Genomic DNA, 13,268 nt, shown 5'->3' on the forward strand with positions numbered 1-13,268 from the left:
GAGGAGGGTGGATGGGTGGGTGGGGGCAGGTTTATGGGAGGTGTCCCAGGATGAAGTGTGCAAGAAGGGACACTTCGGGGATGTGTGGGTACCATGCAGGGAAGGGACCGTTTGGGTGGAATCACGGAGTGGGCAGAGGACGTGTTTTAGGAAGCCGGAGGGGAGCTTGAGGGTGGAGAGCGACAGTTTTTGGTCTTGGAGGCAGTAGAGCCATGGTTCTGGTATGAAAGATGTAAGGATGTTAGGTCGGAAGCTCTGAGCTGTAGGGACATGTGTTGGATAGATCCAGTGTGAAGACAAGCGCGCCCGTGATGGACACAGTGAAGAGGAACCCAGGTGCCTTTGGGTGATGAGTTAGCAGGAGAGACAGCACGAGGGGGACCTCCATGAGAGAAGTATTTGTGCAAGGTCCTGAAAAGGGACTTGATGGTTTGTGGAGCAGAAACGTGCCAGGTGATGGTTCATGGAATAGGAAGGAGTTGGGCTGGGCTCTGTGACCTTGAACAAGGTACTCTTGGTGGATAGTGGTCTTTCAGATCTGCCGATCAGAAAGGTGAGCACTTGAAGGCCTTCAGGGACGGGCCACCAGGAGTCAAATGGTTCCTAGGCTGGGATGTTAACAACAGAAACAGGCAGTAGTTGGCTTCTGGCAGTCCATCTTTGTGTTTCCAGTGTGCTCGTTCCTGTCTAATTGAAGTAGGGCTCCAAATAAGTGACTGATTCGAATTTTGTCCATGGGATGGATGAGGAGAACATCCTGCTTTTCTCCCGTCCTTAGCTGGTGGTAGCTGAGGCTGTGGTGGGAGAGGAATCCTTATGTAAGTGCTCCTCGTGTTGTGCCCAACTCTAACTCAGGCTCGTTCCCAGCATACATCTCATCAGATCTTCTCAATACCCCATTATGTAGGCAGGGCCAATGTCATTACCTCACTCAGCAATAATGACAGCAGCTGCTATTTGTTCAGGGCATATTATGTGCTGGACACTGTGTTAAGTACTGTGATGCATGCTATCACTCTGAGAAGGGAGATGGGATCCCTTCCTCTCTGTTTTAGCACGCAGAGGAGGAGCGGGGTCTGGGGAAGGCAGGCGAATACTGCGGATCACAGCAGTGAGTGGCAGTGCTGATCTTTCCCCTCTCCGATACTCAGCACAGGTGAGCAAAGTCTCCAGGGAAGCTTAGAGGCCTTGGCAGGTCACTCAAGCCCTCATAGCAGACTGAGGGCTGAATCTTGGCCTCTGGAACTTGAACATGAGCACAACTGACAGTGTTACATCCACTGTAACCCCCCACCCAACACACACACACACACACTTGCTGTATAGCCCAAGCTCAACTCAAACTTGCTGTCCTCTTGCCTCAGCATTCTAAGTGTTGGGATTGCAGGTGTGTGCTACCTCTTAATGAGAGGTATGTGTCTGTCCCCTCACTTAGTAACCTTTTGTGGAACTCATGGAGCGCACTCTGTAAGAGGCTCCAGCGTCATCATTTTGTACTTTTGTTACATTATAAGTCAAACATCAGGGGTGTGCAAGAGTGTGTGTGTGTGTGTGTGTGTGTGTGTGTGTGTGTGTGTGTGTGATTGTGTGTGTGTGTGTGCATGCACAGAATGAATGGGAATGTGCTAGAATATACCACTTTGTGACTTTTCATCAAGTCTCCTTTTCCTATCAGCAGAGAGAGCTCTTTTTTGATAACGGTGTAGTGTTCCCATGGGTATTTATACCATAGCTTATTTATTTTAACCCTTGTCAGTGGATTTTTAGGATTGTTTCCACCTTTCCAAACCTGTCAGAAATATCTCTGAGGCCTCAGGAAACAGCTCAGTTGGTGAGGTACTTGCTGGACAAGTGTGAGGACTTGAGTTGATTCCCCAGAACCCTGGTAAAGAGCAGGCCTGGCAGCGGCACACACTTGTGACCCAGTGTTGGAGAAGTAGAGAAGGGCAGGTTCCTGGGGCTCACTGGCCAGTACGCCAACCCTCTAAGAGCTCCAGGCTCAGGAGAGGTCTGTCTCACTCAGCAAGGTAAGGGTGCCTGAGGAACGGTACTTCTGCACACATGCACTCATATATACACACACAAGATACGGCTCTGATGACTGAGTTGATCCTGTGTGAGCGTGATACAGAGTGGTGAAATAGATGTCTTTAAAAAATGATGATTGATCTCTTTTGTACTCCTTTTTACATTTTTATTTTATTTATTTTTGTTTGTTTGTTTCAAGACAGGGTCTTAACTATGTAGTTCTAGCTGTCCTGGAACTCACTATGTAGACCAGACTAGCCTTGAACTCACAGAGATTCACCTGCCTCTGCCTCCAAGTCCTGGGATTAAAGGTGTGCGCCACCATACCTGGCTAGATTTTAATTTTAAAAATTAAGTTTGTTTGTTGTGGAGGTCAGATGACAAATTGCAGGAGTTGATTTTCTCCTTCCACCATGTGGGTCCTGAGATGGAACTCAGGCAGCAGGCTTGGCAGCTGGCATCTTTACTCACTAAACCATCTCCTTGGCCCATGCGCTTCTCTCCATTCATTCATTCATTCATTCATTTGTTCGTTTGTTTATTTATTTATTTTGGTTGTTTCGAGACAGGGTTTCTCTGTGTAGCTTTGCGCCTTTCCTGGTACTCACTTGGTAGCCCAGGCTGGCCTCGAACTCACAGAGATCCGCCTGGCTCTGCCTCCCGAGTGCTGGGATTAAAGGCGTGCGCCACCACCGCCCGGCTGTTTGTTTATTTTTGAGGCAGGGTCTTGCTGTGTAACTATGGCTGTATTGGAACTTCATATGTAGATCATGCTGGCCTTAAACTCACAGATACCCCGCCCTCCCACACACACACACACACACACACACACACACACACACACACACACACGAACATACCTCTAGCTCCTGAGTGCTGGATTTAAAGGCGCTTGTTACCACATTTGGCCCCTTTTTATTTTTGAGTCAGGTCTTACTCTGTAGCCCAGGATGGCCTCAAACTCGCAATCTTCATGCCTCAGCCTCAGGAGTGCTGGAATTACAGGTCTGCACCGTTACAGGAATAATCCCATCCTTTGTAATGGATGTGCATCAGCATGTCTGGTGAGCAGTGTCCCTCCTCACTCACCTTTCTTCCGTCCAGCGCTCACACTTTCTTAGGGGCAGTGTCGGTACTGAGAAACTGGCCTTGGCTGGTTGTGATACAGTGCTCAGGACACGTGTGGGAAGAGGGCTGGCCAGGAGATTCCAGAGTTCAGAGCAGAGAAGTAGTGGAGTGCACTTGGATAATAAGTAGAAATGTGTTGGGATAGGTGCTTCTCAGGAGCAGATGGTATGACTTGCCCCTCAGAACCTTCTAGACCAGCAGAAGAGGCTGCTTTATTCAGGAGACTGCAGAGAACTGTCTGTGCTCATGCATAAAGTTGATTGTGGGGCTCTGCTCTGTGCTTCTGAGAAGGGAGCCCTGGGGAGAGCTCTAACCTGATGTTCTTGCAATGGAGAGAGTAGATGAGGCTCCAGGGAGAAACCCCAGCCTCCTGGGCACTCTGGGACCAGTAGAAAGAAGCTCTCCCTACCAGGAGCTGTGTGAGCTATAGGCTCCAGGCCACACCGAATGGGAGCTTGCGGATAGGGAGGTCTGCAGCAGGAGCGGCTCTGTTCCACGAGGATGCTGCCTTAGGGGAGCAGCCTGGGAGAGAGGCAGCCCCAGGATGAAACTCAGGGTGTTGGGGCCCTGTGGCTGGAGGGTGTGGCACTTCTAGCTCCCAGCTCCTCTGCTGCCCCCATGTAGGAGACAGGCCAGTGCCAACACTTCCCCAATCCAAGACACTTCAGCCACATCTTCTTGGTTCTCCGTCCTCTCTTCTCTACCAGAGGAACTGCTGGGAAGAGGACAGCAGACTGAGACGGCGCTCCGAGCCTCCACTCAGCTAGTCTCCGTTCTTCTGGGTTTAAAAAAGTTTTTATTGGATTTATTTATTCATGTGTTTGCTGAGAGTGCAGACATCAGTGCTACCATGCCCCATTTTATGTGGTGCTGGAGATCAAATTTAGGGCTTCATGCATGCTGGGCCAGCACTTTAACATCCTCAGCCCAGCCCCAGGGGTTCTGTGGCGGCTGCTTTTATTGGGGTGCCTCCTCTTTGAGCTTTGCTAAATTCACACTTGGTTCTCCACATGTGGTTGTAATGGCTTTGGTACCCACCTGGTTATAGCTTTCTCCTGTGGCTTCCCGTGCTCTTCCTGTTCATCTCTGTGCCTATGGCCCTTTCTCTCACTTGGTTCACTGGTCCTAGTTCACATTCTGATGCCGCCCTGCTGTCCTTGTACGAGAGCCTTTAGTCTGCCCTGCCCTGTTGTCTGTCTCTGCCTGCAGCTCCCTCCCTCCCTTCCCTAACTTCTGGTCAGCCTCAGTTCTCTGTTAACCCTGGGTAAAAGGAGGTGAGACACAGCAAGCCTGGGGTACAGGGGCAGGGCAGATAGGCCAGGGCCTTGCTACCCCCAAGGAGAGGATGAACAGTGTGAGTGGAAGAACCAGGCAGGTCAGCCTGTGAGCTTTTGGGGGAGCCCTGGAAGCACTTGAGGCCTGTGATATGTAGGAAGCAGGGCCCCAGGAAGATAGCCGTCTGCAAGGGCTGGCCTCCCAAGCCTTTCTCCCTGATGGGTCTTGGTTCAAGGGTTAGGTCCCTTTGACTAGCTGGGATTTTGAATTAGTGGACGGGGAGAGAAAATGAAGAGAGGCAAAGGCAGGGGCTGATACAGCAGCTCTCATTGCAGGTTGGAGCTGCATATGAGAGAGAGTGCCCCGGTGCTCTGTTCTCTTAGCAGAGGAAGGCCCGATGAGCCACTTAGTATCTGCAGCAGATCAGCGGCAGAGCCACACCTGGCTCTCAGGCTGCCTTGGGCCGGAACAGTGGAGCCATTCTGGGAAAGCCAGCAAGAGCCCCGTGACCTGGGCTTTGGTGGAAGGGCTTCCGGAACATGATTGGGGGTGCTGTTGGCCCAATGTCTCTAAATGGCCTGTTGACAGGCTGGAGCTGACTAGGGCAGCCCAACTAGCAGACAGGGAGGAGAGCCTGCAGGAACTGTACGCCGTGTCTGTGGCACATCTCCTCATGCCCTGGGCAGCAGGAAGCTTTGAACAGCTTCTGCACTGTAGCGGGAGCTGAGCCCAGCCTCCTACTCTTGTCCCTGAGCGCCAGAAGTAGCTTCCTACGTCTTCCAGCAACAGATGCTCTGAAGGAATAGTGGGATACCACCTCCACCAGCAACCATAGGGACAGCAGCTGATGCGGGAGGGAGGAGTCCGGGGCTGTTAATGCTTAACACCCCCAACCCATCCCTGACCTAACTCCTCAGAAGGCCACAGCCAGGTCAGGCCTTGCTGCCCCTGTTTGAACTTCTTGGGTTAAAAATGCCTCCTCAGCTTGCTTCCCTGCCTGCCTGCCTTTTTTTTTTTTTTTTTTTTTTTTTAAGGTAGAGTCTTATCTTAGCCCACACTAGACTTGAACTCATAGCAATCCCTCTGCCTCAGCCTCCCAAGTGCTGAGATTATAGACTGAGCTCTTTTATAGGTGATATACCTAGAGACCCTGGAGGTGGGCCCAGCATGTCCTCTCTCGTTGAACCCTGGCATTGCTGTGGGGGAGGGGCTGAAGCCGTGTCTGAATGGGGAGGGAGACACAGCATCAGTGACCCTGAGCCCTGTTGTCCTCCTTTCTCTTCTGTCCCAGGCTCAGGTGGCTTTCCTCCAGGGCGAGAGGAAAGGCCAAGAGAATCTCAAGACGGACCTGGTGCGGCGGATCAAGATGCTGGAGTATGCGCTGAAGCAGGAGAGGTGAGCCCTGCCCCGCCAGAGAGGTCACTGTTCCAGACAGGCTGGCAGGCTGGCAGCTGCACTCCTGCCAGCAAACGAAGGTTCTCTACCTCCCTCCTCCCATCATCCCTAGGAACAGGGTGAAGCAGATTGTAGTGGGTGGGATTCAGATGCCAGCAGCAGCATTGGGGCCATGGCAAACCTACTGTGTGCACCAATTCTAGACAGCTGCTACCTTGCTTATTCTTGCCATAGTCTGATGGTGTTGCTGGCCATGGTTCTGGGAAGGAACTGAGACTTCAGGAGGAGGGTAACTGGGAATCTTAGAGCTGGTGCCTGTGGGGCAGGGAGTGAATGAAGGAGGCCCTGGGACTTGGGCTTCTTAGGGTGGTCTCTTGCCCTGTCTACACTTCTCTATTCATTTGTTATTTGCTCTTTTAGGGCCAAATATCATAAACTGAAGTTTGGGACAGACCTGAATCAGGGGGAGAAGAAAGCAGATCTGTCAGAACAAGGTACCCGCCCTTGCATCCTCCCTAGACCACCCCCCCCCCCCCAGCACTGCAGTTGCTTGGCATAGAGAAGTTGCAGATGGCCTGCACTTTCTTTCTTTGCTCTGTGAAAAGCAGCAGTGGCCATAGGGCTAGAGTGGGGTGGAGTTGCATCCTCAGTGTCTCCTCCCATCATCAGTCCTGTGTCAGACACAGTGCCCAGCACTACCTGTCTGCCATCCTGCTGTCCTCAGGGACATGATGGATGCCCCAGCAGCCCCTGTTAGAAGAGTGAGTGGAACTATTTATAGCATGCTGTGGAAAGCACTGGAAAGACATCACTGAAGAGGTGGTGTTTGCACTGGGCTGTCATTCAGTCATTTACCCTCAAAAATTGATATGTGATGTGCTGGCTTCCTGTCACAGAACAGTGCCACAGCAGAGAGCAGAATAGATGTGATTCTGTTCTGTGGGCACTGGTGGCTTAGGCTTCTGGAAGGAGGGATCAGATGCCCATGGGAGTGAGGGGATGTTTTCAGGTGAGGCACTAGTATCCAGTCAGTGAAGGTAGACCCAGTGGCAAGGGCACCAGCGTGCTTGGCTATGCTGGTGATGCTGGGAGCCTGGCCCAGGGCTCTGTAAAGGCCTCGCCTGCAGGGCTAAGGGAGGTCATCATTTCATTCCATGCTTCTCCTACCAAGATGTAAGCTCTTGATTGGTATGGCCCAGGCATCTAGCCCAGCCTTATAGATGCCCAGTGGATAACTGATGAGCAATGCACAGAGCAAGTTTCCCAGCCAGCCTCACCTCATCCTGAGAGGTGAAAGCTGTAGCATGGGAGGCAGGCTTTCCTAGGCGCTCAGAGCTGTTCCAGGAAGTGCAGCCAGACTGCCCACTCCTTGCATAAGAAAGCAACAGCCAGCCGTGCATGTGGAGGCACAGCTCTGCTATTGTGGGGGTGGTTGGCAGTGGCCAGTCAAGAGCCTAGTGAGGAGAGCTTCCAAGAAAGGAGTCACTTGGAGTGGGAGAGTGGGTGGAGCGCGCTCAGGAAGTGGGACAAGGCCTGTGATGGTGGCAGATCCAGACTGGATGGGAGAGGAGGGTGACAGAGAGTATCGTGCCTGACTGAGCCGGCCTCCTCTTTCCTCCCTCTAGTTTCCAATGGCCCTGTGGAGTCGGTCACCCTGGAGAACAGCCCGTTGGTGTGGAAGGAGGGGCGACAGCTTCTGCGGCAGTGAGTGAGGGGAGGGGGGGACAGGATGGGGCATGAAACACACAGTGAGCTTGGCTCCGAAGATAAGCCCAGGAATCTGCAGTCCTTCCTGTCCCCCGGGACAGGAACTATCAGGATCCCACCAGCCAAAGCTGGAATGACCCATCACCCCATGGGAACTAGAGGGAAGGCACCGCAGCAGGGGGCACCCTCCCACACCCCGAACTTGACCCTGCATGCCTTGCCTCTCTGACATTTCCTTTTAAAAGAATAATGTTGGGGGAAAAATATTTTTTAAAGAGTGAAATTAAATTATAGCGGTAGTAGTACCTGGGTGCTGTGGGTTCAACCCAGGACCTCGGAGAAGGGGAGCCTTATTATTGGCTTGCCTTCTGAGCAGAGAGCTGTCCTGCCTCCTGAGAGGAAAGAGGCCCCAGACAGAATTGTTGGGCCACCAGCCTCCAGCCAAATCAGGATTTGTGTTACTTTAAAGATTTTAGCAGTTTAGGATACCTGAGAAGTAAATAAGCCCATTTCTGAGGAAATGTGACCCTGTCTGTACATGTTGGCATCTCCGCTATCAGCCTCAACACTTAGAGAGGTGCCCTGGGTCACTAATAGTGTGCTCTGTGCTCTGTTAAGATCCAGGGCTTGCCTTTTACTGTGCTTAGGCTTTGTAATGCTTTGACTAAGTATTATCAAATCCTCCATATAAATGAGCTAGGTTACATAAGGTTAAGAATTTCATGGGTGGAGTGTGGTTTAAGTGTTAAACCAGGCCCTGGAGTCCGTCCCCAGCACCACAAAAATCATCACCATGTAATAGGCACCCTTCTGGAAAGCCAAAGATCTTGAGAGCCAATCCATCATGAGGTGTTTCAGTCTTAGGACTCGTGACAGACCTCAGGAAGCTGACCTCGGCTGTCTTCAGCTCAGTCTCTGCAAACCACTGCTAGCTTAAGTGGGCACAAATAACCCCAGAGGGCTGTGAAACAAACAGAATGAGAGCCAGGCACAGTACCTGTCTCTCACTGGTGCAGAGACCATTTGAGGAATTCATGGAGCGCCTACAGTCACCTCTAGAGCCCACCTTCCAGATTGCCAGGCTTCTCTACCTCTCTTGTTCCCCGGGACTTATCAGAGACGAGACAAGCAAAGGAGGGCACAGGCGCCCAAAGGTGCCTCTAGCAGAGCAGCAAGGCAGTATTGTCCCTTAACTTTGGAAGCCGCAGACACCCATGATTGACTTTTTGATCTTTTTCTCCTCTTCTTTTTCTTTTTCCTTTAGGCCAGTCTCAGCTGGCTTCAGTTTTTTAAGTTGCAGAAGTAATAAATGCTCAGGTGTAGAAGTAAGTAGAACGGTCTGCAGCGCTCTCTTGCGGGCTGCGGATGTAGCGCAGCGGTAGAGCGCTTGCCTCGCATGCTCAAGGCCTGGGGTCCATCCCCAGTACTGCAGAAAAAAAGTGTACTCTTGTGTCCTGGAGCCTCCCCTGCAGAGGTCACTGTTGCTCAGTTTATGTCTGTCTTCTAGGCATCCGGGAGGCAAGCACAAGTGTGTGTCTGTGTGTGATGAAAGCATACACACACCTTCACACTCTTTTTTTCCATTTTTATAAAACCTGGAATCACATGGAACATGGAACATGTACCATGTTCGCTGTGCTGCTGATCATAGCCATCTCTGTGGTACTCTGCCTTCGTCACCTTCTGCCTAGCGTCCATCAGTGGACATCTGGCTTTTCCTGCACGTGGGCTCTCCCCTACATGTTGGGGACACTGTGCCATAGCAGTGTGCATGGGGACCAGGGCTTCCATTGAGAAGTATCAGAAGCCAAGCTGCCGCTCAGGGGTTGCTTCTGAAAAATTGCCGTCTGCTCTTTGGTGGCACCTCAGAAGGCTGCTGGGTTTTTCGTGGCCCCAGCAGCCAGAATAGCTCAATTCATGTGTTACCTGAACTGGCTCTGCTCCCACAGGTACCTGGAAGAGGTGGGCTACACAGATACCATCCTGGACATGCGGTCCAAGCGTGTACGTTCCCTTCTGGGCCGCTCGATGGAGCTCAACGGGGCCACCGAGCCTATCGAGGGGGCTCCCAGGGCTTCACCAGGCCCCGGGGGACTTAGTGGTGGCGAGTCTCTGCTGGTAAAGCAGATCGAGGAGCAGATCAAGAGGTGAGCCCCTGAGCAGGAGTGCTGTTCTTCCTCCCCCAGGAAGACTGGGCAGTAAGCCCTTGTAGATTGTGTCGCGGGCTCCACCACAGCGAGGTTTCCCCTTTAGGTTGTTGCACGGCCTCTTTTCCTAGCTGAGGACAGACCTCGGGTGGTTTGGTTGCAGAGGGAAACATGTGAGGCCTCTCCCCTTGTCTTAGGGGGCTCATTTTGTTCATCTTCCCGTCAGTAGTTGGTATTCATCAGAAGCAGTAACGTCATCATTAGGTGATGCTAAGTGCTATGAAGAATGTGAAGAGAGTGACAGGAGATTGCCAGGTACTGTGGCACGTCCCTGTGGTCCCAGCTACTCAGGAGGCAGAGGCCGGAGATTGCTTGAGCCTAGGGGTTGGAGACCAGCCTGGCCAAGAAAAAAAAAGTAACAGAAGTTGTGCCCCTCTTGGTGGCTGAGAGGGAGGACCTCTTGGTGGGGGTAGCATTTGGACAGAGAGGAGCAGGAAAGAGTGCTCTCTAGGCAAGGGAAATGCTGAGGGCTGGATTCTGAGACAGAAAGGGCTTGATGTGTGTGGGAAGCAGGAGACCTGTGTGGCATGGCTGCTTCAGTAAACACGTGAGCCTTGTGGCCTGTGGTCTGTGGTGAGGCCAGATCTCAGGAGGCAGCTCATGGACTGCCTCCCAGGCCACGATAAACAGTGGATGCTTAGCCACAGGGCTGTGGGAAGCCAGTGGTTTCTAGCAGAGGTATATCATCTGACATCTTAGTCTGCTTCAAGGAGAGATTGCGGAAGCAGGGAGGCTGGGGGCGGGGGTGGGGGGGAGATTAGGCCAGGGCTGATGGACCTGAGCAATGGACAGGTAAGAAATGGGCTCTTGTAGAGGACTTAGGGGGAGAGAGAGGGAAAAAAGTCTGCGGAATGGATTGACACCTTTTGAAGTCAGGAATTTGAGGGGGAACGGCAGGAGTTGATGCAGTTGAACAGCTGTGTTGAGGGTAGGGTTCCTGTACGTCCCACATCAAGAGGCCACATGTAGCTTGGAGCCCTGAACATCTCTCCAGTGTATAGCACACTGATGTTTGGGGAGGGATCCAACTGTGGACCCTGAGGGCTCCTAGGTCTAGAGATTGGCAAGGAGAGCTGAAGGAGGAAGCAGCAGCCAGAGAGAGAGGAGGCAGAGGTAGGTGTGGAAGGAGGAAGTCCTCAAAGGAGAGGGTTCCGGGATGGCCAGAGAGGATGCTCTGTATTGATCTCCATAGAAAGTCGTAACTAGGTCCTGGCAGTTGACAGCTCTGTGTGACAGTGGACAGCAGGAAAGAGGGTGGGTGTCTGTCTGTGCCGCTGCACTCGGTATTGGGAGCCAGGAGGCAGAAGAGGAATGCCGCCTATAGGATGGGACGTGTTGACGGTGAAGAGTGTCAGAGTGGCCGCTGCTCAGGCTGATTAGTTAGGGCAGGGCTCTGGGCAGCGGTGTCTTCTTACCTAACTCATAGATGACTTGGTGCAGACATATTCCGGGGTACTCTGTCACCACAGTTGGAATTCAGTGGGTGGGAGGCACAGGCATAGGCCGAAAAAGAGGTTGTGCATGCTCAAAGCCAAGGCTCCTTGGGGCTTAGGAGCTCAGCTATGGCTGGGCTGTCTCCCTCTCTTTCCTTTTGTCACCTCGGCGGGACTGACATCCCTCTGTCTCCTTCCCTGTCTCGGCAGAAATGCAGCAGGCAAGGATGGCAAGGAGCGCCTGGGTGGCTCGGTCCTGGAGCAGATCCCCTTCCTGCAGAACTGTGAGGATGAGGACAGCGATGAGGACGATGAGCTAGACAGTGTTCAGCACAAGAAGCAGCGTGTGAGGGTGAGTCTCCTTCACTGCCGCCTAGCCTCTGCCTGGCCTTCCCTGACCCGTGTGGGGGCTGCTTCCCTTCAGCTAGCCTGCCCCACCCTGAGTTGAATGTTTTGACCTGTGACTCTTGCTTTCTGTCCTCATGTCCTGAAAAGGGTGTGAAGCACAGGCTCTTGGCAAAGATTTGTGAATGGATTAAATGTGCCTGGGCCTGGGTGAGGTCTGGGGAGTCAGTGTGAACTGGGGGGGGGGGGGGGGTCCAGTCTGCTAGTGTGGTCAGGACTCTTGCTTGTGGACACTGACCTTATCAGCATGTCCTCCCATCTGGCTCCCAGCACCCAGCATGGTCCTACCTCCATGGTCCTGTGCTCTTTCCAGGATTCTGTCCTTGGTTGTGGTGTGGCTTTAGTTGCCCATTAAGCATCTGCTGAACCCCTCACAGCCCAGCTCTGAGCAGGTCATGGGACAAGACCACAGTGGAGCACTGGTGGCTTTGTAGATGGCCACCTGCAGGATGTGCTGAGGTGGAGGCAGAAGTACCAGCTGTGGGAAAGGCCTGAGCTTTCCCTGGACCCCACTTACCCAGATGTGGCTCTTTCCCACTCAGTCCAGGCACCCCTTCTCTATCTTTCCTTGGGTCTCCTGGGGCCACAGGGTATGTGTTTTGTCAGCTCCCAGAGCTCCTGGGTTTCCTTCTCTGGACCCTGACAAACCTTTGAGGTGGTGGTGGGAGGGGCTTGACTTCCTTCCACTCTGTCCCTGGGGTCCCTAGCATGACTTAACACAGGGTCTTGTCCAGATGGGCTTCTGATGGGAGCAAAAGGACAGACCTGGAACTCTGAAGGAGGCAGAATGCTAAAGGGTGTCTTTGATATGAGCACTCTAACTTGGCTTCCTGGTTCCTTGGTTCAGATGCTGGAGTCTTCTGTTCCTCCCCACCCCCACTCAGGATTGTCTTTTTGATTTTTTGAGACAGGGTTTCTCTGTGTAGTTTTGGTGCCTGTTCTGAATCTCGCTCTGTAGACCAGGCTGGCGCACACACACACACACACACACACACACACACACACACACACACACACTGCTGTCTTTTCTTTTGTATGTGTATGGGGGGGGGAGGGAGGGAGGGAGGGAGGGAGGGAGGGAGGGAGAGAGAGAGAGAGAGAGAGAGAGAGAGAGAGAGAGAGAGAGAGAGAGAGAGAATATGTATGCATGTGCTACTTCATGTAGAGGCCAAAGGTCTGCTTCCTCAATCTACCTTATGGTTTCTTGGGTTTGTTTGTTTTCATTTTTGGTGTTTTACTTATTATTTGTATATTAGAGTTCTCTAGAGGAACAGAACTGATAGAATAAATCTATAGCCAGCTAGATATATATAAATCTGTAGATAGTTAGATAGAAAGAAAGAAAGAAAGAAGATTTATTAGAATGGCTTACAGGCAGTGGTCCAGCCTGTCTAACAATGACTATCTACCAATGGAAGGTTTAAGAATCCAGTAGTACCAGGGGTGTGGGGTGGTGGCACACGCCTTTAATCCCAGCTCTCAGGAGGCAGAGACAAGTGGATCTCTGTGAGTTCAAGGCCAGCCTGGTATACATGATCAAGTTCCAGGACAGCAACAGTGGTTACACAGAGAAACCCTCTCTTGAGAAACTTAAAAAAACAAAAACAAAAACAGGATCCGGTAGTTTCTCTGTCCACTAGGCTGGGTGTCTCAGCTGGTCTTCAGTATACGCCAGAATTAGAAGTAGGCT

The 13,268-nt window shown here is 52.1% G+C and overlaps 1 protein-coding gene across 7 annotated transcripts in view; it reads left to right on the plus strand.

The window, feature by feature from the left end:
• Strn4 (striatin 4) overlaps positions 1 to 13,268 on the plus strand; it is a 29,035-nt gene that overhangs the window by 5,257 nt on the left and 10,510 nt on the right. For 5 of the 7 annotated variants that reach the window (XM_042271201.2, XM_042271203.2, XM_076564861.1 and 2 more), the window contains 5 exons: positions 5,723 to 5,826; positions 6,247 to 6,320; positions 7,452 to 7,530; positions 9,483 to 9,680; positions 11,384 to 11,525. In XM_042271201.2, coding sequence (XP_042127135.1) covers positions 5,723 to 5,826; positions 6,247 to 6,320; positions 7,452 to 7,530; positions 9,483 to 9,680; positions 11,384 to 11,525 — 597 coding nt within the window. Of the gene's footprint in view, positions 1 to 100; positions 1,157 to 5,722; positions 5,827 to 6,246; positions 6,321 to 7,451; positions 7,531 to 9,482; positions 9,681 to 11,383; positions 11,526 to 13,268 lie in introns of those variants that run through there. The other 2 variants (XM_016009737.3, XM_076564940.1) reach the window with 1 other exon arrangement.

The sequence above is a fragment of the Peromyscus maniculatus genome, chromosome 1 (genome assembly GCF_049852395.1).
Source record: "Peromyscus maniculatus bairdii isolate BWxNUB_F1_BW_parent chromosome 1, HU_Pman_BW_mat_3.1, whole genome shotgun sequence".
Taxonomy (NCBI): domain Eukaryota; kingdom Metazoa; phylum Chordata; class Mammalia; order Rodentia; family Cricetidae; genus Peromyscus; species Peromyscus maniculatus.